This window comes from Vigna unguiculata, chromosome 9 (assembly GCF_004118075.2).
Source record: "Vigna unguiculata cultivar IT97K-499-35 chromosome 9, ASM411807v1, whole genome shotgun sequence".
Classification (NCBI taxonomy): domain Eukaryota; kingdom Viridiplantae; phylum Streptophyta; class Magnoliopsida; order Fabales; family Fabaceae; genus Vigna; species Vigna unguiculata.
Window position 1 is genome coordinate 21,517,452 of NC_040287.1, and position 27,768 is coordinate 21,545,219.

General features: G+C 36.7%; 2 protein-coding genes across 2 annotated transcripts; one reads left to right on the forward strand and one right to left on the reverse strand.

Annotated features, from left to right (window-relative positions):
* Positions 1 to 739: 739 nt before the first annotated feature.
* Positions 740 to 22,346, forward strand: LOC114163552 (G-type lectin S-receptor-like serine/threonine-protein kinase SD1-29). The gene is made up of 5 exons (XM_028047855.1): positions 740 to 989; positions 20,713 to 20,771; positions 21,348 to 21,492; positions 21,728 to 21,822; positions 22,194 to 22,346. The coding sequence occupies exons 1-5, from the start codon at positions 740 to 742 to the stop codon at positions 22,344 to 22,346; spliced, it is 702 nt and encodes a 233-aa protein (XP_027903656.1).
* A 3,456-nt stretch (positions 22,347 to 25,802) lies between these two features.
* LOC114163553 (zinc finger BED domain-containing protein RICESLEEPER 3-like) lies at positions 25,803 to 27,355 on the reverse strand. Its single transcript, XM_028047856.1, has 3 exons — positions 26,326 to 27,355; positions 26,239 to 26,243; positions 25,803 to 25,973 (listed from the first exon to the last, which is right to left on the reverse strand). The coding sequence occupies exons 1-3, from the start codon at positions 27,353 to 27,355 to the stop codon at positions 25,803 to 25,805; spliced, it is 1,206 nt and encodes a 401-aa protein (XP_027903657.1).
* Between the last annotated feature and the right edge of the window lie 413 nt (positions 27,356 to 27,768).

Genomic DNA, 27,768 nt, shown 5'->3' on the forward strand with positions numbered 1-27,768 from the left:
AATTTGAATTTTTTTTTTACTGAAGCAATATGCCTCAGTTCTTTTATAACCGAGGCATATAATGAGACAATATGCCTCGATTTCAAATAACCGAGGCAGTATCCTTTGTAGGGTTTAAAAACCCTAAATTTCTTCACTACAGTAGCGACACACTTCTGCAATTCTTCTTCTTCTCCAACGTCCAGCGCACCTCGACAGTCCCGCAAGAACGAGGCTGCACCCTCACAATGTTTCCGTGGTGGGAACTGTACCTATTTCAGGTTCACGCTCTGGCTTAGGGGGTTTTGCTTCTGTTTCTAGTTTCAGGTTCACGCTCTGGCTTTGGTGTGGTTGTTGCGGGATCTGTCTCTTTCTTTGTGGTTTTTTCAGTCTTGGGGTATGTCTTTGTTCGAAAGTTTCAGGGTGAGAGAGAAGAAAAGTTTCAGAATGGTTTCATGGCGTGTCCCAGGGCGTTCGATTACAAAGAGTTAAAGTCTGCGACAAGAGAGTTTCATCCGAGTAGGATTGTTGGTCACAGATCATTTGGGACGGTGTATAAGGCTTTCTTTATCTCTTCTGGAACCATTGCTGTAGTGAAAAGGTCGCGGCACTCTCACGAAGGGAAGACCGAGTTTCTATCTGAACTCTCCATCATAGCCGGTTTCGGCACAAGAATTTGGTTCAGCTGCATGGTTGGTGTGTTGAGAAGGGAGAGCTATTGCTGCTGTACGAGTTTATGGCCAATGGAAGTTTAGACAAGATGCTTTACACGGAACCTGAAGTGGGAAGGTTGTTGAGTTGGTCTCACAAGGTGAACATCGTTGTTGGATTGGCCTCTGTGCTGGTTTACCTTCACCAAGAATGTGAGCGGAGAGTGGTTCACAGGGACATTAAAACTAGGAACATATTGCTGGATGGAAACATGAATCCCAGGTTGGGGGATTTCGGATTGGAAAAGTTGATGGATCATGATAAGAGTCATGTGTCCACTTTGACGGCTGGAATAATGGGTACCTTGCCCCTGAGTATCTTCAGTATCTTCTAATACAATCTTAGGCCTCGGTTGAACCAGAACCGAGGCACTAACTTCACAATATGTCTCGGGTTGACAACCGAGGCATAAAGGATTGTCTTTTTACCTCGGCAGTATATGCCTCGGGTGCGAAACTGAAACCAAAAGCGAAAAATAACCGCTGTTGTTTAACTTCCCTGCACTAGTGTAAGAATCCAAGAGCACATTCAAAGACTTGAAGCTAAAGAGCAAGAACGAGAGGCTAGGAAAAGAAGGCATTCTAGGCGCAACCCATCACAAGAGAAGCAAACTCCAAAGATTCCTAAGTTCTATGGAGGAAGTGATCCCAAAGTCTTCCTTGATTGGGAAGCTAAAGTTGATCAAATTTTCAATGAAAATCATGTAGAGGATCAAACACAAGTTGATCTAGTAGTTTTAGGATTTTTGGAGTATGCCAATACTTGGTGGCATAAAGTTTGTAAGAATTATGACCAAGGGCCACCCGCGGCTTCTTGGATGGACATTAAAACTCTTATGCGCGCTAGATTTGTTCCTCCCTCCTATAGGAAGGAACTTCTTTTGAAGCTCCAAAGGCTTTACCAAGGTTCTATGAGTGTGAGTGAGTACTTTAAAGAATTAGAGTCTCAAATGCGTAGGGTTGAAATAAAAGAGACTAACAAAGAGAAAATAAAAAGATTTGTTAGTGGTCTTAGGAGAGACATACAAGACCAAGTAGAGTTGTATGAGTACTCCACTCTTGAAAATGTTTTCACACTTGCCCTTGGTATTGAAATTCAATTGAAAAGAAAAAGAAGGGCAAGGAAGAGTTACTCACCCAACAATTACTTTAGTCACTCATGGAAGGGAAAGGATAAAAAGAAACATGATAAGTCCCCTTCTAACTCTCATCAAGAACCACTAAGTAAAAGTAAGTCACCAAGTGATCACATTCACCATTCCATTAAATGTTTTAAATGTTTGGGTTATAATCACATTGCTTTAAATTGCCCAACCAAAAGGACCGTGATCTTAAAGAAGAGTAATGATGTTGAAAGTGAACACTCATCTCCCCATTCTCTTTCAAAAGAATCTTCTTCCTCTAGTAAAACTAAAATTTTTGAGAAAGACCCTATGTTATTAAGGAGCATGATAGGTCAAGATCAAAGTGAGCTTGAGCCAACTCAAAGAGAAAACATTTTTCAATCTAGATGCAAAATTAACAAATGGGTTTGCTCTCTAATTATTGATGGAGGAAGTAGTACCAATGTAGCTAGCACAAGGTTGGTGGAAAAGCTTAGCTTAGAGACCATTCCTCATGCTAAGCCCTACAAGCTTGCTTGGATAAGTAAAGAGGGAGAAATAGATGTCAATAAACAAGTCCTAATTAACTTCTCTATAGGAAGCTACAAAGATGAGGTGTTATGTGATGTTGTTCCCATGGAAGTCACACATATCTTACTAGGTAGGCCATGGCAATTTGATAAACGAACTTTACATGATGGCCATACCAACGAATACATTTTCTTCATAAATGGGAAAAAGACCACTTTACTACCTCTATCACCTCAAGAAGTTAATAAGAATAGAAATATAATAAGAAAAGATAAAGAAGAAAAAGAAAAGGGGCAAGCTTTCACCAAGGTGTTACTTGCCTACCAAAAAATTCTTCCAAAGCAAGATGTGCATCACTCTTCCTTCTCTTCCCAAGCCAAAAAGGAAGGCCCAAAGCATAAGCAAGAGAGGAAGAGTAGTCTAGAAAATAAAGATGGCCTAACCAAAGCTAGGGGTAATACCCTTAGAAAGGATGGAACAAAAGCTCATAAAAGGGAGGCGCAAATCCTACCCCAAATCAAGTCAAGTTCCATCCACAAAGGCTTAAAGAATTTGTGGTCAAATTCTCTCTAAGAAGGGGAGGATGATGAAGGATTGACCCCAACCAAGGATGGAGGCACATGCTTAAGAAGACTAAGCATGTTTAGAAAGGAAGTTCACTAATCCTTCATCCCTTTCATTTGTTTTTGTTATTTTTGATTCCCTAAGTTGACTTAGTTGAATCAACTTTAATTAACTTGTTGACCTTTGACTAGGTTTGACTTGTTGACTATAGTTGACTTGACGTAAGCCAACATGCTAATCTATGTTTATTTGCTTTCTAGGTTAATTAGGAGTAAGAAAGCAATGCTAGGTGGCGCATGGTGATTGGGGAGCATAAATGCATAAAGCATAAAGAAAAAGGCATAAAGCAAGTGTACCTATGTACCTTTGGTCTCCTTTGAATTTAGCACACTTTGGCCACTTTTTGGAGACATATGAGACACATTCTTTGTCTCCTTTTGTGCTAGAACGAAATTAGCCTTGCACACACCATAGTTGGCTCTTTTGTCTCTCATTTTTGAAACCTTATTTGACCTAGTTTCTAGAAGCTAGGGTTAGGTTTTTGTACAGACATCCTTAGGTATCTTTTATTTGCTTAGAGGCCCCTAAACTCTTCTATATAAGGGGTGCTCCTAGACATGTAAAAGGGTTGAACATTTTGAAGTAAAAACACTCTTGTGTCTCAATCATTTGTGAGAGTTTCCTCCCTAGGGAGTGAAACTTTTAAGCCTTATCCTGCATAGCAAGTGGCGGCACACATCCACTCATCTTCAAGGTTGCCATGGCTTCTAGCCTAGCCTTGTAGTGGCGTGCTTCTCACATTTTTTTACCATTTCTTTCCTTTCCATTTTATGTTTTCTTCTTCCTTTAATTGTTCTTGGTTTTCTATGGTTTATGTGCTTTCCATTTCCTTTTTATTTTGAATCAATCCATCATCTTCTTCTCTTGAGCTTTGTGAAAGGAACCTTCACATCTAGATAACTTGCTATCTTAATGTCTAGTAGGGATTTCGCTTAGCTTTCTTAATCAACTCACACCATATTAAATAATATTAAAAAGGAACAAGATAATCCTTCATCAGACAACAATGTTGTGACCGAAAGATTGGTGGAGAAAGTGCAGTTACCAACAACCTTTTATCCGAATCAAGCATGGATCAAATTCAGTACAGAGCAGTGTGTGAAAGAAGTATTATGTGATGTTGCTCCGATGGACTCTTGTCATCTTCTTTTGGAATGGGCATGACTTCGTTTTAAAACACTCTATCTTGATGAGCGTTCCCTTTGTTTGAGGCACGAGTGAGATAAATGAAGTTGAGATTTATGACACCAAGGCAAGTCAGTAAGGATCAACATAGGCTGAAGGAGAAAATAGAAAAAGAAAGAATAAAAAAGGAAGCAATAAAAATTGTAGAAGGAAGGCAAAATGAAGAAAAAGAAATGGAAGTAGAGAAAAATATGATGGAAAGTTTATTTGTCAATTTTTTTTCTTCTACAGTTTGTGATGTCATTTTACATGAACAAAAGGATATGCATGCGAATGAAACACACCAACTTCCATGTTTGAAAAGGAAGTTTGTCAATAGTGCTTTATTATGCATTTTGTCCGCTAATGAGAAGCAAATTCGTCAAACACAACGCATGGAATTATTTATGGTTACATATCAAGGTGGGGTAGTGTTGGCAGGCAAAGTGCTCCACGGATTGCAACCATTGGAAAGGAACAAAGTTGAATATATATATTCAAATTGAACTTCATCCTGGAGGAAGAGAATTAGTTTGAAGTTGTCGAAAAATAAAGTCCTTCACAAGATCACAATAAACTTATACTAAAACTAGTAGAAAAATAAAGTCTTAAGATTCGAGACGAATCTTCTCGAAGAAGGAGGGTATGATGTGAATTGCGTATGGGCCAAATGGAGGATGATTAATGTCCCACGTTGATGCAGTTTCCTTTATGTAAATAAGGGCCCAATTCTTTGTAAAATTGGCTCACCAAATTGTGTTTTGGCTTAACCAATTAATGCGCTTTAGTTTTTCTTTATTTTCAAGTTGTAATAAGGATCCACATGCCAACTTAAGAACCGGCCGTTGGATGATCAAGAGGACCATTGCTTAAAGTTTGTACATGACTTTCGGTAGCCTTAATTTCAGTTACAATCAACCATTAAGTAGTGGATCATTATTAGCCTGAGTGGATCATTAATAGCTTTAAGTGGGTTGTAATTGAATTTATGTGTCTTTTGTCATTCTCATGGTTAAAGCTCCTATATAAACTGAACCACTTTCATCAATGAAAGCAAGTTGCGTTTTATTCAGAAAATATCAGAGTTTTATTTCTTCTATCTTAGTGAGAGTGATTCTCCTAAGTTCTTGAGTGATTCAAGAATCCCTGAGTTTTGTCAAAGGTCTTTTATCACTATGTGTGTTTAAACTCTTAGGCTTATCTTCCATTCTTTGAAGTGTGATGTCGATCCATTTCTGCTCCATCTTCTTATATGGTTCCATTTTTTCGTTTTAAATAATTTTTTTCAAACTTCTTGCTTATTATCATTCCAACCTTAATAGATCAGTAAAACGAATCCAACCCTCTGCATTCACATCATTTGGTATTCAATGCCTGGCTATCTAGATTTGGAATAGGAATAGAGGTTTATTATACAAGGTGTTTAATTGAAGGTCACCCATGTTTAGTTGCATTCGCTTACGGAAGCGACAACAATGTTGTGAGCGAAAGATTGGTGGAGAAACGGCAATTACCAACAACCTTTTATCCGAATCAAGCATGGATCAAATTCAGTACAGAACAGTGTGTGAAAGAAGTATTATGTGATGTTGCTCCCATGGACTCTTGTCATCTTCTTTTGGAATGGGCATGACTTCGTTTTAAAACACTCAATCTTGATGAGCGTTCCCTTTGTTTGAGGCACGAGTGACATAAATGAAGTTGAGATGTATGACACCAAGGCAAGTCAGTAAGGATCATAATAGGCTGAAGGAGAAAATAGAAAAAGAAAGAATAATAAAAACTGTAGAAGGAAGGGAAAATGAAGAAAAAGAAATGGAAGTAGAGAAAAATATGATGGAAAGTTTATTTGTCAATGTTTTTTCTTCTATAGTTTGTGATTATATTTTACATGAACAAAAAGATATGCATGTGAATGAAACACACCAACTTCCATGTTTGAAAAGGAAGCTTGTCCATAGTGCTTTATTATGCATTTGGTCCGCTGATGAGAAGCAAATTCGTCAAATACAACGCATGAAATTATTTAATGTTACATATAAGGTGGGGTAGTGTTGGCAGGCAAAGTGCTCCACGGATTGCAACCATTGGAAAGGAACAAAGATGAATATATTCAAATTGAATTTGATCCTGGAGGAAGAGAATTAGTTTCAAGTTGTGGAAAAATAAAGTCCTTCACAAGATCACAATAAACATATACTAAAACTAGTAGAAAAATAAAGTCTTAAGATTCGAGACGAATCTTCTCGAAGAAGGAGGGTATGATGTGAATTGCGTATGGGCCAAATGGAGGATGACTAATGCGCCACGTTGATGCAGTTTCTTTTATTTAAATAAGGGCCCAATGCTTTATAAAATTGGCTTACCAAATTGTGTTTTGGCTTAACCAATTAATGCGCTTTAGTTTTTCTTTATTTTCAAGTTGTAATAAGGGTCCACATGCCAACTTAAGAACCAGCCCTTGGAAGATCAAGAGGACCATTGCTTAAATTTGTAGATGACTTTCGGTAGCCTTAATTTCAGTTACAATCAACCATTAAGTAGTGTATCATAATTAGCTTGAGTGGATCATTAATAGCTCAAAGCGGGTTGTAATTGAAATTTATGTTTCTTTTGTCATTCTAATGGTTAAATCTTCTATATAAACTGAACCACTTTCATCAATGAAAGCAAGTTGCGTTTTATTCAGAAAATATCAGAGTTTTATTTCTTCTGTCTTAGTGAGAGTGATTCTCCTAAGTTCTTGAGTGATTCAAGAATCCCTGAGTTTTGTCAAAGGTCCTTTATCACTATGTGTGTTTAAACTCTTAGGCTTATCTTCCATTCTTGGAAGTGTGATGTCGATCAATTTCTGCTCCATCTTCTTATATGTTTCCATTCTTTCGTTTTAAATAATTTCTCAAATATCTTGCTTATTAGCATTCAGACCTTGATAGATCAGTAAAACGAATCCAACCCTCTGCATCCAAATCATTTGGTATTCATTGCTTGGCTATCTAGATTTGGAATAGGAATGGAAGTTTATTATACAAGAGTACTGTGTGATGTTGTCCCATGGACTCTTGTCATCTTCTTTTGGAATGGGCATGACTTTTTTTTAAAACACTTAATCTTGATGAACGTTCCTTATGTTTGAGGCACGAAGGAAATAAAGTGAAGTTGAGATTTATGACACCAAGGCAAGTCAGTAAGGATCAACATAGGCTGAAGGAGAAAATAGAAAAAGAAAGAATAAAAAAAGAAGCAATAAAAACTGTAGAAGGAAGGGAAAATGAAGAAAAAGAAATGGAAGTAGAGAAAAATATGATGGAAAGTTTATCTGTCAATGTTTTTTCTTCTACAGTTTGTGATGTCATTTTACATGAACAAAAGGATATGCATGTGAATGAAACATACCAACTTCCATGTTTGAAAAGGAAGCTTGTCCATAGTGCTTTATTATGCATTTGGTCCGCTGATGAGAAGCAAATTCGTCAAACACAACGCATGGAATTATTTATTGTTACATATCAAGGTGGGGTAGTGTTGGCAGGCAAAGTGCTCCACGGATTGCAACTATTGGAAAGGAACAAAGATGAATATATTCAAATTGAATTTGATCCTGGAGGAAGAGAATTAGTTTCAAGTTGTGGAAAAATAAAGTCCTTCACAAGATCACAATAAACATATACTAAAACTAGTAGAAAAATAAAGTCTTAAGATTTGGGACGAATCTTCTCGAAGAAGGAGTGATGAAGGACCATCACGGATTTGGGGATGAATTTCGTCTTGGACAGGAATGGGTATGAACCCTAAAATGAAAAGGGGAAAAAATGAAGACGTCGATTTGGGGGTTTTCGGAACGGGAGGAATTCACGCCACTTGGGGGAGGTTCCAAGATAAGTGAGGAAGATCCGCCACTTTGAATCGGAGATTCAAAGATAAGGATCGGTGGTTCTGAGGAGAACCTCGAGACTTGAGAGAAAACTCAAATTTTCATATAACTCAAATCTGAATACAAATGTGTCTCATAAGGGCTTATATACTATGGGCCGAAACACAAAAAGGTCCAACATAACTTAAGGTCCGAAAAAACCCAAACAAAAATATTACAAAAAAATATAAAAGAGTTCATATTCTACGATCTGAAGCTAATTTGAGATCTCTTTTAAGATCCTAGGCATGATTCCATCATCTGTTTTCTAATCCCTTGATGGTCCCGAACCACGCCTCCATCAAGGAGGGTATGATGTGAATTGCGTATGGGCCAAATGGAGGATGACTAATGCGCCACATTGATGCAGTTTCTTTTATTTAAATAAGGGCCCAATGCTTTATAAAATTGGCTTACCAAATTGTGTTTTGGCTTAACCAATTAATGCGCTTTAGTTTTTCTTTATTTTCAAGTTGTAATAAGGGTCCACATGCCAACTTAAGAACCAGCCCTTGGAAGATCAAGAGTACCATTGCTTAAATTTGTAGATGACTTTCGGTAGCCTAAATTTCAGTTACAATCAACCATTAAGTAGTGTATCATAATTAGCTTGAGTGGATCATTAATAGCTCAAAGCGAATTATAATTGAAATTTATGTGTCTTTTGTCATTCTAATGGTTAAATCTTCTATATAAACTGAACCACTTTCATCAATGAAAGCAAGTTGCGTTTTATTCAGAAAATATCAGAGTTTTATTTCTTCTGTCTTAGTGAGAGTGATTCTCCTAAGTTCTTGAGTGATTCAAGAATCCCTGAGTTTTGTCAAAGGTCCTTTATCACTATGTGTGTTTAAACTCTTAGGCTTATCTTCCATTCTTGGAAGTGTGATGTCGATCAATTTCTGCTCCATCTTCTTATATGTTTCCATTCTTTCGTTTTAAATAATTTCTCAAATATCTTGCTTATTAGCATTCAAACCTTGATAGATCAGTAAAACGAATCCAACCCTCTGCATCCAAATCATTTGGTATTCATTGCTTGGCTATCTAGATTTGGAATAGGAATGGAAGTTTATTATACAAGAGTATTGTGTGATGTTGTCCCATGGACTCTTGTCATCTTCTTTTGGAATGGGCATGACTTTGTTTTAAAACACTTAATCTTGATGAACGTTCCTTATGTTTGAGGCACGAAGGAAATAAAGTGAAGTTGAGATTTATGACACCAAGGCAAGTCAGTAAGGATCAACATAGGCTGAAGGAGGAAATAGAAAAAGAAAGAATAAAAAAAGAAGCAATAAAAACTGTAGAAGGAAGGGAAAATGAAGAAAAAGAAATGGAAGTAGAGAAAAATATGATGGAAAGTTTATCTGTCAATGTTTTTTCTTCTACAGTTTGTGATGTCATTTTACATGAACAAAAGGATATGCATGTGAATGAAACATACCAACTTCCATGTTTGAAAAGGAAGCTTGTCCATAGTGCTTTATTATGCATTTGGTCCGCTGATGAGAAGCAAATTCGTCAAACACAACGCATGGAATTATTTATTGTTACATATCAAGGTGGGGTAGTGTTGGCAGGCAAAGTGCTCCACGGATTGCAACCATTGGAAAGGAACAAAGATGAATATATTCAAATTGAATTTGATCCTGGAGGAAGAGAATTAGTTTCAAGTTGTGGGAAAATAAAGTCCTTCACAAGATCACAATAAACATATACTAAAACTAGTAGAAAAATAAAGTCTTAAGATTTGGGACGAATCTTCTCGAAGAAGGAGTGATGAAGGACCATCACGGATTTGGGGATGAATTTCGTCTTGGACAGGAATGGGTATGAACCCTAAAATGAAAAGGGGAAAAAATGAAGACGTCGATTTGGGGGTTTTCGGAACGACAGGAATTCACGCCACTTGGAGGAGGTTCCAAGATAAGTGAGGAAGATCCGCCACTTTGAATCGGAGATTCAAAGATAAGGATCGGTGGTTCTGAGAAGAACCTCGAGACTTGAGAGAAAACTCAAATTTTCATATAACTCAAATCTGAATACAATGTGTCTCACAAGGGCTTATATACTATGGGCCGAAACACAAAAAGGTCCAACATAACTTAAGGTCCGAAAAAACCCAAACAAAAATATTACAAAAAAAATATAAAAGAGTTCATATTCTACGATCTGAAGCTAATTTGAGATCTCTTTTAAGATCCTAGGCATGATTCCATCATCTGTTTTCTAATCCCTTGATGGTCCCGAACTACGCCTTCATCAAGGTGGGTCTGATGTGAATTGCGTATGGGCCAAATGGAGGATGACTAATGCGCCACGTTGATGCAGTTTCTTTTATTTAAATAAGGGCCCAATGCTTTATAAAATTGGCTTACCAAATTGTGTTTTGGCTTAACCAATTAATGCGCTTTAGTTTTTCTTTATTTTCAAGTTGTAATAAGGGTCCACATGCCAACTTAAGAACCAGCCCTTGGAAGATCAAGAGGACCATTGCTTAAATTTGTAGATGACTTTCGGTAGCCTTAATTTCAGTTACAATCAACCATTAAGTAGTGTATCATAATTAGCTTGAGTGGATCATTAATAGCTCAAAGCGGGTTGTAATTGAAATTTATGTGTCTTTTGTCATTCTAATGGTTAAATCATCTATATAAACTGAACCACTTTCATCAATGAAAGCAAGTTGCGTTTTATTCAGAAAATATCAGAGTTTTATTTCTTCTGTCTTAGTGAGAGTGATTCTCCTAAGTTCTTGAGTGATTCAAGAATCCCTGAGTTTTGTCATAGGTCCTTTATCACTATGTGTGTTTAAACTCTTAGGCTTATCTTCCATTCTTGGAAGTGTGATGTCGATCAATTTCTGCTCCATCTTCTTATATGTTTCCATTCTTTCGTTTTAAATAATTTCTCAAATATCTTGCTTATTAGCATTCAGACCTTGATAGATCAGTAAAACGAATCCAACCCTCTGCATCCAAATCATTTGGTATTCATTGCTTGGCTATCTAGATTTGGAATAGGAATGGAAGTTTATTATACAAGAGTACTGTGTGATGTTGTCCCATGGACTCTTGTCATCTTCTTTTGGAATGGGCATGACTTTGTTTTAAAACACTTAATCTTGATGAACGTTCCTTATGTTTGAGGCACGAAGGACATAAAGTGAAGTTGAGATTTATGACACCAAGGCAAGTCAGTAAGGATCAACATAGGCTGAAGGAGAAAATAGAAAAAGAAAGAATAAAAAAAGAAGCAATAAAAACTGTAGAAGGAAGGGAAAATGAAGAAAAAGAAATGGAAGTAGAGAAAAATATGATGGAAAGTTTATCTGTCAATGTTTTTTCTTCTACAGTTTGTGATGTCATTTTACATGAACAAAAGGATATGCATGTGAATGAAACATACCAACTTCCATGTTTGAAAAGGAAGCTTGTCCATAGTGCTTTATTATGCATTTGGTCCGCTGATGAGAAGCAAATTCGTCAAACACAACGCATGGAATTATTTATTGTTACATATCAAGGTGGGGTAGTGTTGGCAGGCAAAGTGCTCCACGGCTTGCAACCATTGGAAAGTTACAAAGATGAATATATTCAAATTGAATTTGATCCTGGAGGAAGAGAATTAGTTTCAAGTTGTGGAAAAATAAAGTCGTTCACAAGATCACAATAAACTTATACTAAAACAAGTAGAAAAATAAAGTCTTAAGATTCGGGACGAATCTTCTCGAAGAAGGAGGGTATGATGTGAATTGCGTGTGGGCCAAATGGAGGATGACTAATACGCCACGTTGATGCAATTTCTTTTATTTAAATAGGGGCCCAATGCTTTGTAAAATGGGCTTACCAAATTGTGTTTTGGCTTAACCAATTAATGCGCTTTAGTTTTTCTTTATTTTCAAGTTGTAATAAGGATCGACATGCCAACTTAAGAACCAGCCTTTGGAAGATCAAGAGGACCATTGCTTAAAGTTTGTAGATGACTTTCGGTAGCCTTAATTTCAGTTACAATCAACCATTAAGTAGTGGATCATTATTAGCTTGAGTGGATCATTAATAGCTTTAAGTGGGTTGTAATTGAAATTTATGTATCTTTTGTCATTCTGATGGTTAAAGCTCCTATATAAACTGAACCACTTTCATCAATGAAAGCAAGTTGCGTTTTATTCAGAAAATATAAGAGTTTAATCTCTTCTATCTTAGTGAGAGTGATTCTCCTAAGTTCTTGAGTGATTCAAGAATCCCTGAGTTTTCTCAAAGGTCCTTTATCACTATGTGTGTTTAAACTCTTATGCTTATCTTCCATTCTTGGAAGTGTGATGTCGATCAATTTCAGCTCCATCTTCTTATATGTTTCCATTTTGTTCGTTTTAAATGATTTCTTAAATTTCTTTCTTATTAGCATTCCAACCTTGATAGATTAGTAAAACGAATCCAACCCTCTACATCCACATTATTTGTGATGAAGGATTGACCCCAACCAAGGATGGAGGCACATGCTTAAGAAGACTAAGCATGTTTAGAAAGGAAGTTCACTAATCCTCATCCCTTTCATTTGTGTTTGTTATTTTTGATTGCCTAAGTTGACTTAGTTGAATCAACTTTAGTTGACTTGTTGACCTTTGACTAGGTTTGACTTGTTGACTATAGTTGACTTGACTTAAGCCAACATGCGAATCTATGTTTATTTGCTTTGTAGGTTAATTAGGAGTAAGAAAACAATGTTAGGTGGCGCATGGTGATTGGGGAGCATAAATGATGTAGATGAGAGAGTAAAGCAAAGGCATAAAGCATAAAGTAAAAGGCATAAAACAAGTGTACCTATGTACCTTTGGTCTCCTTTGTTTTTAGCACACTTTGGCCACTTTTTAGAGACATATGAGACACATTCTTGGTCTCCTTTTGTGCTAGAACGAAATTAGCCTTGCACACACTATAGTTGGCTCTTTTGTCTATCATTTTTGTAACCTTATTTGACCTAGTTTCTAGAAGCTAGGGTTAGGTTTTTGTAGAAACATCCTTAGGTATCTTTTATTTGCTTAGAGGCCCCTAAACTCTTCCGTATAAGGGGTGCTCCTAAACATGTAAAAAGGTTGAACATTTTGAAGTAAAAACACTCTTGTGTCTCAACCATTTGTGAGAGTTTCCTCCCTAGGGAGTGAATACTTTTAAGCGTTATCTTGCATATCAAGTGGCGGTACACATCCACTCATCTTCAAGGTTGCCATGACTTCTAGCCTAGCCTTGTAGTGGCGTGCTTCTCACATTCTTACCATTTCTTTCCTTTCCATTTTGTGTTTTCTTCTTCCTTTAATTGTTCTTTGTTTTCTATGGTTTATTTGCTTTCCATTTCCTTTTTGTGTTGAATCAATCCATCATCTTCTTCTCTTGAGCTTTGTGAAAGGAGCCTTCACATCTAGATAGCTTGCTATCTTAATGTCCAGTAGGGATTTCGCTTAGCTTTCTTAATCAACTCACACCATATTCAATAATCTTAAAAAGGAACAAGATAATCCTTCATCATTTGGTATCTAGAGCTTTGGTTGTCCTTGAATATGGTGTTTTCATGTTCTAACCTTGTCTTGTGTAGCTATCTTTGAATGGTCCATAGAAAAACAATGCTGGCAGAAACTGTTCACAATATTAAAAGATTAAACTGCACCTGCTCAGTGATCCAAAAATTACGTTCTCTATGTCCAAAGAAAGATCTGTTAGTCTAGTTTTGAACAAAAAAAGAACCAATGCATTTGGAGTTCTGTGGAGAGAGTTATGATTGAAATAGTGAGCAAAGGTCAGAGTTGCCGAGATCACTGGGAATCAACATTTTTCAGGTTATGTTGGGAAGTTTTGGCTACTGTTTTTGTTACTCTTCTTACTCCTAAATGTTGTTGGATAACATGTCTTTGTGTGCTTAATCATTGACCTTCATTTCCAAAAGTTTAAATGCATGATAGCTACATGTTTGAGTCTTTAAATGTGCCTAACTTTTGCTTGAGTCATATGTCATACGTTAGCTTGAAGTTTTCTTATTCTTGTTTTTCCAAGTATTTGAATCTTGCTTTCACTTTATGTCTTGCTTGATGTATGCTCCATGAAATTGATTTTGGCCTAAAACTGGAGGAACTAAGTGTCCAAGCCACCTAAAACTCTTTCTCACCATTTTATGAAACTAGTTGTGAAAGAAGAAAAATTTGTACCAATTTTTGCCTAAAAACCGAGAGCAACCTTGCTCCTTGGTGAACTAAAAGTGTGTTTTTCACTAGGTGTTATGCTACTAGTTTTCATACTTGAGAATTGGGTGATATTGGATAATTAGTTCCATGCTTTAACTTGGTTATGATCTTTCTTGGTGCATGCATGATTTAAGACTTAAAGATGCTTGTCAAGTACTTTCCATAGAGTCTTAAAAATTTGATTTTCTTGTGTTAGTGTTGCTCAAAGTTTTGTCACCAATATTTTTCTTTCCTTAGAGTTTAGCTTTCCTTGTTTTTGTGCTTTTCTTGCTTGTCACTAGGTGTTCTTTGTTTTGTCTTAGTAGTTTTCTTTTCTTGAAACTCTTGGGGTGTTGTGGCCGAATCACTTGTCTTGCATTTGAAGGTTTTGAACAAGTTTTTAAAAAGTGTTTACTTCACTCCTTTGGTAGATTTTGAGTGCTAGCCTTGCCTTGTTACTTTGGGAGTGTGATCTAAAACACTTGGGTTGCATTTTTGGTTGGATTTGGTCTCGATTTTCATGTTGTCTAACCCCTAATCCATTTATTTTGTCTTGGATTTGAGTGTTTTTGTTGTAGGAATCATGGCAAGTTCATCAAAGGCACCTACACCAAACAAAAATAATACATTGATGAGATTGCTTCGGGATTTGGAGTTGTCTAGGAAGGAGGCCTTTGAAAAATTGAGAAAGGACAAGGAACAAAGTGACCTAAGAATCCAAGAGCACATTCAAAGGCTTGAAGCTAAGGAGCAAGAAAGAGAGGCTAGGAAAAGAGGGCATTCTAGGCGCAAACCATCACAAGAGAAGCAAACTCCAAAGATTCCTAAGTGCAAAGGAGAAAATGACCCAAACATCTACATTGAGTGGGAACAAAAAGTGGACCAAATTTTTACCATTCATGTAGTTAGTCATCAAAAGCAAGTAGATTTGGTAGTCTTAGAGTTTGAGGATTATGCCATGACTTGGTGGCATCAATTATGCATGGACAATATTAACCAAGAGTCACTCGCGACTTCTTGGAGGGACCTTAAAAATTTGATGCGCGCTAGATTTGTTCCTTCCTACTATAAGAGGGAGACTCTTTTGAAGCTCCAAAGGCTTCAACAAGGGTCCATGTGTGTGGATGAATATTACAAGTTAATGGAGTCCATGCTTCTAAAAGTAAGACTCCAATTTGAAAGTGAAGAGGAAAAGGTAGCTAAATTTGTGAGTGGGTTAAGGAGGGACATACAAGATTTAGTAGAGTTATATGAGTACTCCTCTCTTGACAAAGTTTTACATTTGGCCATTAAAGTTGAAACTCAATTGCAAAAGAAAAAAGAGGCCAAGAGGAGTGGTTCATACAATGACTACTATTCTAGTACTTGGAAAGATAAAGAAAGAAAACATGATAAATCACCACCCAAGAATTCCCAAGACCCACCTCCTAGGACTAATTCGTTTAGGCCTTCTAATGAAACTCTTAATTCTTCTCAAGGTACAAGGACAAGTTCTACAAAATGTTTTAAGTGTTTGGGATATGGGCACATAGCTTCAAATTGTCCTACCAAAAGAACCATGGCCTTAAACCTTAAAAAGAAGTAGAGAGTGAACATTCTTCTCCCCCTTCCCCCAAAAGTACTTCTTCCCACACTTCTTCTTCAAGTGAAAGGATTAAACCCCTTGAAGGTGGATTGTTAATGATAAGGCACCAACTAAGACAAGTTTCCAAGGAACTTGACCCTTCTCAAAGACAAAACCTTTTTGATTCAAGGTGTCATATCAAAGACAAACTGTGTCCCCTCCTCATAGATAATGGAAGTTGTGTAAATGTGGCTAGCACAAGGGTTGTGGACAAGCTTGGCTTGAAAACTATCCCTCATGCCAAGCCCTATAAGCTATCATGGCTTAAGAAAGAAGACATTAAAGTAACTCAACAAGTCCTCATTAACTTTTCAATTGGAAATTTTAAAGATGAGGTGTTATGTGATGTTGTGCTTATGGAACAAATTCATATTTTGTTAGGTAGGCCATGGCAATTTGATAGAAAAGTCTTTTATGATGGCCATGCTAACACCTATGCTTTCTCCTTCCAAGGCAAGAAGTTCACATTCCTACCTCTCTCACCCAATCAAGCAAATGAGGACCAAAATAAAGTGAAAGATAAGAGAAAAGATGAAAAAGAAAAAGAGCAAGTTACCTCCAAAGTGTTACTTGCCTCTAAAAAAAGATTTCCAAAGCAAGATGGACATCACCATTCTTCCTTCTCTTGCAAGGCTCAAAAGGAAGATCCAATGCGCAATCATAAGAAGAAGAGTGGTCTAGAAAAGAGGGATCGCCTAACCAAAGCTAGGGGTAGTACCCTTACAAAGGATGGAACAAGAGCTCATAAAAGGGAAGCGCAAAACCTCCCCCAAATCAAGTCATGCTCCATCTACAAAGGCTTAAAGAATTTGTGGTCAAATTCTCTCCAAGAAGGGGAGGATGATGAAGGATTGACCCCAACAAAGGATGGAGGCACATGCTTAAGAAGACTAAGCATGTTTAGAAAGGAAGTTCACTAATCCTTCATCCCTTTCATTTGTGTTTGTTATTTTTGATTCCCTAAGTTGACTTTGTTGAATCAACTTTAGTTGACTTGTTGACCTTTGACTAGGTTTGACTTGTTGACTATAGTTGACTTGACTTAAGCCAACATGCTAATCTATGTTTATTTTCTTTGTAGGTTAATTAGGAGTAAGAAAGCAATGCTAGGTGGCGCATGGTGATTGGGGAGCATAAATGATGTAGATGAGAGAGTAAAGGAAAGGCATAAAGCATAAAGTAAAAGGCATAAATCAAATGTACCTATGTACCTTTGGTCTCCTTTGTTTTTAGCACACTTTGGCCACCGTTTAGAGACATATGAGACATATTCTTGGTCTCCTTTTGTGCTAGAACGAAATTAGCCTTGCACACACCATAGTTGGCTCTTTTGTCTCTCATTTTTGAAACCTTATTTGACCTAGTTTCTAGAAGCTAGGGTTAGGTTTTTGTAGAGACATCCTTAGGTATCTTTTATTTGCTTAGAGGCCCCTAAACTCTTCTATATAAGGGGTGCTCCTAGACATGTAAAAGGGTTGAACATTTTGAAGTAAAAACACTCTTGTGTCTCAACCATTTGTGAAAGTTTCCTCCCTAGGGAGTGAATACTTTTAAGCCTTATCTTGCATAGCAAGTGGCGGCACACATCCACTCATCTTCAAGGTTACCATGGCTTCTAGCCTAGCCTTGTAGTGGCGTGCTTCTCACTTTCTTACCATTTCTTTCCTTTGCATTTTGTGTTTTCTTCTTCCTTTAATTGTTCTTGGTTTTCTATGGTTTATTTGCTTTCCATTTCCTTTTAGTTTTGAATCAATCCATCATCTTCTTCTCTTGAGCTTTGTGAAAGGAACCTTCACATCTAGATAGCTTGCCATCTTAATGTCCAGTAGGGATTTCGCTTAGCTTTCTTAATCAACTGACGCCATATTCAATAATCTTAAAAAGGAACAAGATAATCCTTCATCAATTTGTTATTCAGTGTCTGGCTATCTAGATTTGGAATAGGAATGGAAGTTTATTATACAGGGTGTTTATTTGATGGCCACCCATGTTTAGTTGCATTCGCGCACAGAAGTGACAACAATGTTGTGAGCCAAAGATTCGTGGAGAAACTGCAGTTACCAACAACCTTTCATCTAAATCAAGCATGGACCAATTCAGCACAGAGCAGTGTGTGAAAGAAGTTTTTTTGGAATGGGCATGGCTTCGTTTTAAAACATTCAATCTTGATGCACGTTCCCTTTATTTGAGGCACGAGGGACATAAAGTGAAGTTGAGGTTTATGACACCAAGGCAAGTCAGAAAGCATCAACATAGGCTGAAGGAGAAAATACAAAAAGAAACAATAAAAAAAGATTCAATAAAAACTGCAGAAGGAAGGGAAAATGAAGAAAAAGAAATGGAAGTAGAGAAAAATATGATGGAATTTTTATTTGTCAATGTTTTTTATTCTACAGTTTATGATGTCATTTTACTTGAACAAAAGGATATGCATGTGAATGAAACACACCTACTTCCATGTTTGAAAAGGAAGCTTGTCCATAGTGCTTTATTTTGCATTTGGTCCGCTGATGAGAAGCAAATTCGTCAAACACAACGCATGGAATTATTTATTGTTACATATCAAGGTGGGGTAGTGTTGGCAGGCAAAGTGCTCCACGGATTGCAACCATTGGAGGAACAAAGATGAATATATTCAAATTGAATTTGATCCTGGAGGAAGAGAATTAGTTTCAAGTTGTGGAAAAATAAAGTTCTTCACAAGATCACAACAAACTTATACTAAAGCTAGTAGAAAATAAAGTCTTATGATTCGGGACAAATCTTCTCGAAGAAGGAAGGTATGGTGTGAATTGCGTATGGCCCAAATGGAGGATGACTAATGCGCTACGTTGATGCAGTTTCTTTTATTTAAATAAGCGCCCAATGCTTTGTAAAATTGGCTTACCAAATTGTGTTTTGGCTTACCCAATTAATGCCCTTTAGTTTTGCTTTATTTTCAAGTTGTAATAAGGGTCCACATGCCAACTTAAGAACCAGCCTTTGGAAGATCAAGAGGACCATTGCTTAAAGTTTGTAGATGACTTTCGGTAGCCTTAATTTCAGTTACAATCAACCATTAAGTAGTGGATCATTATTAGCTTGAGTGGATCATTAATAGCTTTCAGTGGGTTGTAATTGAAATTTATGTGTCTGTTGTCATTCTGATGGTTAAAGCTCCTATATAAACTGAACCACTCTCATCAATGAAAGCAAGTTGCGTTTTATTCAGCAAATATCAGAGTTTTATCTCTTCTATCTTAGTGAGAGTGATTCTCCTAAGTTCTTGAGTGATTGAAGAATTCTTGAGTTTTGTCAAAGGTCCTTTATCTCTATGTGTGTTTAAACTCTTAGGCTTATCTTCCATTCTTGGAAGTGTGATGTCGATCAATTTCCGATCCATCTTCTTATAAGTTTCCATTTTTTCCTTTTAAATAATTTCTCGAACTTCTTGCTTATTAGCATTCCAACCTTGATAGATCAGTAAAACGAATCCAACCCCCTGCATTCACATCATTTGGTATTCAGTGCTTGGCTATCTAGATTTGTGATGAAGGCATGACCAACAGAAGGGCGGCGCCAAATGAGAGCGGCAGGTCTTGAAAACTCCACATATGTTATTTTGTGTTTTCCTTAATTAAAGGTTGTATTTTGGAGTTAAGCCATGTTTAGTTTGACCTAATTTTAGGGCAACTTACTCTTAGACTATAAATAGAGAGTTGCCTTCTTTGTAAAGACAGATTTGATGAATTGAAAGTTTCTATGCACCTTTGAGTGTGTCAAATCTCACAGTCTTATCTTGGGTGTTCCACCCAAGTGGCGACAATGGTCTTATCTTGAGTTTTGTTGCTCAAGTGGCGACCCTCCCTTCACTTATCTTGGCGTTATCCCCAAGTGGCATGACCTCCTCTATTCGCTCCGCCCTCCGATCGATCCGTGTTTCGACCTCACCCCAAATTCCATCCCACTCGCGTTTTGGTGTTTTCTCGTTTTTCCATTTGATTTTTGTGTTCGTAAGTGTTGTGGTTCCAGTCGCACCTTCCCTATTCGATTTTGTATCCAACCACGAACCCTAGATTCATGTTTTTTTTTTCATTTTCAAATCTGGTCCTTCATCATATGGTATTCAGAGCTTAGGTTTTGATTAAAATTTGCTTATCTGAAATTGGGCATTTCAGCTCTGGTTCGTGATTGTCGTTTTGGACCCGTTTACCTAGGTGCTTAATTTTTTCAATCAGTAAATGGTTCGTGAGCTTAAATCATTGTTCGGTAATTTTAGTTTCTCTTGCGAGGTTCATTCGTGCTCACTAGATTATTCGTTTCGGTCAATTGGTTTGTTTTTTTTTCTTTTGTCCATTCTACGATTTGCATTTGTTTCGGTTTCCACCAGTGTTTCTATTTTCGTCATGTGTGTTTTAATTTCATTAAGTAATTTTGTTCTGTTATGCTTATTCCTAACTCAGTTGGCAATGGTTTGTATGTTTCTGAGCACTCGTACGTATGATCATTGCGCAATTGAAGTTTTGCATTCCAACTATTTGTTCTATTGTGTCATAGGTTTTTGAAGTGTTGTGTTTGCTTGTTTTAGGTGTTGTTTCGTCCCCGTTAATCCATTCTCTTATTTCTTTTGGTATTGCACTTCTATGGTTTTGTCTACCCAAAAGAGTGAGGTGGAGTTGTTCCTCTTTTGCTTGAGGTGTTAGCTCAAGAGATTGACAAGTAAAGAGATGCATTCTAGATTGTGGTGAGAAAAAAAAAGAGAATTGAGTGAACCCTTCCCTATAACTACTTGGCCGAGAGAAACACTTGAGGGAGTGACATATAATTTGTGTTTTGCCTAACCTGGTTTTTTTTTTTTTGTGTTACAGCCTTAGATACCTCCTCTTTTTTGTTTCTTGGTGCAGTTTTATGCTACTGGTGCGAAAAGGTTTGTGAATGTGGCCTGGCTTCACTTGGAGACACAATGACCCTTTCTTGAGTTGGGGCTGCAAGTTAAATTACTACATGCTTGAGTCAATTGTCACAGGGCAGATTTGGCAAGTGTGGTTGTTTAAGGAAATTAAAAGTGTATTGCTGATCTCACCAAATAGTTGGAGTTGTAGATCTGCATTTGAAGCGGTTTGGTGCAGGTTTGACATGTTGTTGGCAGCCATTGAACTGAACTTTATAGCAACGCATCTATTGCTTAATTTCGGTGCCGAATTTGCAAAGGTTTGAGTGTGGTGCTTGATGCAGACCTTTTACTGCAACAATCCTTTTTATTCGGAATTTGGTGCAGCAGGTTTTAGGATTTGAAACGGTGGAAACCAATTCCAATACATTCCAGCAAGCAATTGTGACCTTTTAGTGTAGCATTCCGCTGTGCAACATTATTTGGTAGAATTCATGTGAATTGTAATTGGTTTGGCTGAATCAGATTACGAGTGGAGTGCAAAGTGGTGGAAAAATTGATAGTGTTATGCAGCAAAAATTTTTGCAGTAACCCGTATTGTTTTGGATCTAGAATGTTTCAATGTTTATTGAAGCGGTGAGTGCAGTTTTGTTTCTCAGTGCAGAATTTCCTTCTGGTGTTGAAAGCATTTGTGGCAGCAATTTAAGGAAAATTGGACAGCGTGATCCATTCAAGTTTTGGATTCATGAGGCTACACGTAATCTAAGCATTTGACAGCAGCTACTTTCATTGGTGCAGCGGATATTAGTGCCTTATTTGTTTTAGTGCTTTTTTTTTTTACCAAACGGTGGCAGCAGCAGGCTGGATTGGGTGCCTGGATCCCTTTAATTTCATTCGGTGCTTAGTCATTTTGGTGTAGGACATCAACCCCTCGCTTAAGCGAAACAATTGGGTGCAACAGATTTTGTTTTATGCAATTCCATTCGGTGTAGAATTGGCAGCAGTGCAGCAGCAGGCTGATCCATTCCTTTTGGCAGGCATACGTCCAATTATACCACGCCAATCTTGGTTGTTGGCTGGAATTATGGTCAGCAAGTTTCTTTAATTGTGGTTCGGTGGTGTGTTCTTTAATTTGGAGGTGTTGTTTGCTTGGAACGGAAGCCGCTTGGTCCATGTTTTCCACTCTTGTACCACGTGGTCCAATACAACTTGGAGCGGTACAAAGCATTTGAAGGTGGGGAGAACCACTGTCACACTATAAGAGGCTTGAAATTGTTGGTGCCTCACGCTGCAGCACGTGACATGGCTCGATTTCCTTGCTGATTTGCAATTGTGGGTGCCTCACGCTGAAATTGTTGTCTTTTGGTAGGCAAGCCAGGAAGGATTTCTACTGAATTGGACAACAAATAGGGGCACTGTCTTGATGATGTTTAACCGCTATTTGGCTTTCTATGTAAGGTGATTCTTGCTGCTTTGTGGGGATGTCTGGAACGTGATCTTTTGCTGGTTTGGACAGCAAGCATGAGGATGTTTGTAGCTGTTTATGTTGTTGTCTCTCTTCTATTTAGGAGTGATTTCTACTGGTTTGGCAGCACGTCTCATACATTCTAGGGGCAGCCACAACAATTTGTTATGGAAAATTTCAAATGGTGCAGTTTCGTCCTTTCTCTTTTGGGTGATTTGGTGCTTGCATACATCCAAACCTGGTTTATCTAATGTGACCACTAGAATTCGCGGTCGAATTCTCTCCAAGAAGGGGAGGATGATGAAGGCATGACCAACAGAAGGGCGGCGCCAAATGAGAGCGGCAGGTCTTGAAAACTCCACATATGTTATTTTGTGTTTTCCTTAATTAAAGGTTGTATTTTGGAGTTAAGCCATGTTTAGTTTGACCTAATTTTAGGGCAACTTACTCTTAGACTATAAATAGAGAGTTGCCTTCTTTGTAAAGACAGATTTGATGAATTGAAAGTTTCTATGCACCTTTGAGTGTGTCAAATCTCACAGTCTTATCTTGGGTGTTCCACCCAAGTGGTGACAATGGTCTTATCTTGAGTTTTGTTGCTCAAGTGGCGACCCTCCCTTCACTTATCTTGGCGTTATCCCCAAGTGGCGTGACCTCCTCTATTCGCTCCGCCCTCCGATCGATCCGTGTTTCGACCTCACCCCAAATTCCATCCCACTCGCGTTTTGGTGTTTTCTCGTTTTTCCATTTGATTTTTGTGTTCGTAAGTGTTGTGGTTCCAGTCGCACCTTCCCTATTCGATTTTGTATCCAACCACGAACCCTAGATTCATGTTTTTTTTTTTCATTTTCAAATCTGGTCCTTCATCAATTTGGAATAGGAATGAAAGTTTATTATACAAGGTGTTTAATTGAAGGCCAACCATGTTTAGTGGCATTCGCGTACGGAAGCAACAACAATGTTGTGAGCGAAAGATTGGTGGAGAAACTGCAGTTACCAACAACCTTTCAACTGAATCAAGCATGGTTCAAATTTAGTACAGAGCAGTGTGTGAAAGAAGTATTATGTGAATGGGCATGGCTTTGTTTTAAAACACTCAATCTTGATGAACGTTCCCTTTGTTTGAGGCACGAGGGACATAAAGTGAAGTTGAGATTTATGACACCAAGGCAAGTCAGTAAGGATCAACATATAAGGAGAAAATAGAAAAAGGAAGAATAAAAAAAGAAGCAATAAAAACTGCAGAAGGAAGGGAAAATGAAGAAAAAGAAATGGAAGTAGAGAAAAATATGATGGAAAGTTTATTTGTCAATGTTTTTTCTTCTACAGTTTGTGTTGTCATTTTACATGAACAAAAGGATATGCATGTGAATGAAACACACCAACTTCCATGTTTGAAAAGGAAGCTTGTCCATAGTGCTTTATTATGCATTTGTTCTGCTCATGAGAAGCAAATTCATCAAACACAACGCATGGAATTATTTATTGTTACATATCAAGGTGGGGTAGCGTTGGCAGGCAAAGTGCTCCACGGATTGCAACCATTGGAAAGGAACAAAGATGAATATATTGAAATGGAATTTGATCCTCGAGGAAGAGAATTAGTTTCAAGTTGTAGAAAAATAAAGTCCTTCACAAGATCACAATAAACTTATACTAAAACTAGTAGAAAAATAAAGTCTTAAGATTCGGGACGAATCTTCTTGAAGAAGGAGGGTATGATGTGAATTGCGTTTTGGCCAAATGGAGGATGACTAATGCGCCACGTTGATGCAGTTTCCTTTATCTAAATATGGGCCCAATGCTTTGTAAAATTGGCTTACTAAATTGTGTTTTGGCTTAACCAATTAATGTGCTTTAGTTTTGCTTTATGATGAAGGACTATCTTGTCTTTTTTTTAAGATTATTGAATATGGTGTGAGTTGATTAAGAAAGCTAAGTGAAATCCCCATTGGACATTAAGATAGCAAGCTATCTAGATGTGAAGGTTCCTTTCCCAAAGCTCAAGAGAAGAAGATGATGGATTGATTCAAAACAAAAAGGAAATGGAAAGCACATAAACCATAGAAAACCAAGAACAATTAAAGGAAGAAGAAAACATAAAATGGAAAGGAAAGAAATGGTAAAAATGTGAGAAGCACGCCACTACAAGGCTAGGCTAGAAGCCATGAAACCTTGAAGATGAGTGGATGTGTGCCGCCACTTGCTATGCAAGATAACCCTTAAAAGTATTCACTCCCTAGGGAGGAAACTCTCACAAATGGTTGAGACACAAGAGTGTTTTTACTTCAAAATGTTCAACCCTTTTACATGTCTAGGAGCACCCCATATATAGAAGAGTTTAGGGGTCTCTAAGCAAATAAAAGGTACCTAAGGATGTCTCTACAAAAACCTAAACCTAGCTTCTAGAAACTAGGTCAAATAAGGTTACAAAAATGAGAGACAAAAGAGCTAACTATGGTGTGTGCAAGGCTAATTTCGTTCTAGCACAAAAGGAGACAAAGAATGTGTCTCATATATCTCTAAAAAGTGGTCAAAGAGTGCTAAAAACAAAGGAGACCAAAGGTACATAGGTACACTTGCTTCATGCCTTTTACTTTATGCTTTATGCCTTTGTTTTACTCTCTCATCCAAATCATTTATGCTCCCCAATCACCATGCGCCACCTAGCATTGCTTTCTTACTCCTAATTAACCTACAAAGCAAATAAACATAGATTAGCATGTTGGCTTAAGTCAAGTCAACTATAGTCAACAAGTCAAACCTAGTCAAAGGTCAATAAGTCAACTAAAGTTGATTCAACTAAGTCAACTTAGGGAATCAAAAATAACAAACATAAATGAAAGGGATGAATGATTAGTGAACTTCCTTTCTAAACATGCTTAGTCTTCTTAAGCATGTGCCTTCATCCTTGGTTGGGGTCAATCCTTCATCACTTTATTTTCAAGTTATAATAAGGGTCCACATGCTAACTTAAGAACCAACCTTTGGAAGATCAAGAGGACCATTGCTTAAAGTTTGTAGATGACTTTCGGTAGCCTTAATTTTAGTTACAATTAGGGGTGGGCATGGATTGGATATTTAGATATCCGCTCCACATCCAATTTGAATCTAAATATATGGTTCAGATTTTGATCCATATCCACTCTTTTTTTTTTTAAAAAAACAATTTGGATATATTAAAATCTATATCCAAATATTAAGATCAAGTTAGATATCCATATCTAAATATTTGGATCAATTAAAAATCTAGATTTATTTCTAAATCCATTTTTAATGAAAGTTAACTTTTTATAAATTTAATTTTAATTTTAAATTTATATTTTAAAAATAAAATAATTATTTCATGCAATACATAAATATTTTTTTAAAAAGTAAAATAATATATAAAATAATAAAGTATAAAAATATTATAAATTTAATAGTATTAAAGATTAAACATAATATATTATTTAAATTCTTAACATTAAAAAAAACTAAAATCATATAATTGTCCATATAAAGTCATTTAATCTTTTAGTAATGAAAATGATTATAAAGTCTTACATCCTCATACAATATCACTAACATTAAAAAATAACAAATCCAAAACATTCTAGAGTTCATGGCAATTTTAAGAGTCTCTTCAAATAGAATGCACTAGCACCCATTCGATTACAAAGTTCAAAATCCCTTCCATGGCTCATTAACTCAAACTCATTAGCAATATCTTCACAACCATCTATATATGAAGCAGCTAAAGTTGGCATCAATCCACTTAACTTGTGATTTATCTGAAACATGAACAAATTATTAAAGAAATTTAAATAATCTATTCCAATGATAGATATAATAACAAATCCATATTAATAAAATCATGCTTTAATTGTCATTAACAACTTAAAGTTTTAAGAAAATCACTAAACAATAGAATACAAAGAAAGAGAAGTTATTCACATGAAAAGGGAAGTCCATTCATTACTTACTAATTGCAAGAGGCATTAGGCGTGAGCTTTAACTCAAAGAAATTATATTCTGGTCATCATCTTGTCCAGAAACCAACTCTTTAAGAAATAAAAAAAAAATTATCATTAGTTAATACATATTTAATTATAATATTATTACATAATTTAAACATCAACATACCTTGGTCAACAGATTGAAGCTCTTCAAAATCATAGTCTAACAATGATGGTGAATGTGTGTCTTTCAACCAATCATGTGTACAAATAAGTGTCTCTACCCTTTGTTGTGATAAAGAACTTCGATATGGATCAAACACTCTTCCTCCCATGCTAAATGCAGACTCAGATGCTACCGTAGAAACAGGCATAGCTAATAGCTCTCGTGCTATGTTTGACAAGATTGGAAATCTACATGAATTCATTTTCCACCAATCAAGAATGTTCAAAGTTGTTTCACCAAGCTCTTCCTCTAAATACTTTTGAAGTTTAGATTTGTTTAAAGAGGTTAATCCTGTTGTTTGCAAAAAGTTATTCCGACCATATGGATCATGCTTATAATTGGGTACATCAACATGTGTTTGTTGTGTGTCATTTTCAGCTCCCCTATTTCGACTTTTATATTCATCAAACAACAACTTTAAGGAAGTATCGAGCCGTGACTTTAACACCCATCCATAATTTCTCTTTTCAGGATCAAAAAGTTGATCAATTGCCCAATTCATATAACTCATCTTGTATCTAGGATCTAAGACAACAGCAATTAACAACAATATATTGAACTTGTTAGGTTCACCCCAATATTTCTCATATTTTTTTCTCATTTTTTCAGCCATCTTATATGTAGCACTACTTGTAGCATTGGACTTGAGGAGATGATTGATCCCATTCCAAATTCCTACCACTTCTAACATGTATATATTACTAGTAACATAAGAGTTACTTGAGATGCGGAAAGTAGCTTCATAAAAAATGCTCAAGAAAGGTAGAATAGACTCAACATACTCCCAATCTTCATAAGAAGGCAATACAATCCCCTTTCCCAACTCATTAGCATATTTTGTATCATAAAACTCAAGCTCAACAAATTCCATTTTATGCTTGAAAGCAGCATCTAACATCAAATATGTTGAGTTCCACCTTGTTTCAACATCCAAGCAAATATGACCTTTATATTCAATCTTTTGGCTTTCAACACACTCTTTGAATTTCATAAATCTGGAAGGAGATCATCTAATATATTTCACTGCAACACGAATTCTTAAAACAGAGTTATCAATCTCTTTTAGACCACTACTCACAATTAAGTTCAAAATATGTGCACAACAACGCATATGAGTATAGTCACCTTTCAAAACCGAGTTATTCCAAGACAATAGTCTTTTCTTCAAGTGTTGAACTCCTGTGTCATTTGATGTAGCATTATCTACTGTCAAGGTCAAAACATGACTCAACCCCCATTCATGCAAGCATGACTCAACAAATTTAGCCATGGCCTCTCCGGTATGACTTATTACTTGACGGAAATTCAAAATCCTTTTATGCAAATTCCAATCATTGTCGATGAAGTGGGTTGTTAAACACATATAACTTTGATTTTGAGGTGAAGTCCATGCATAAGTAGTGA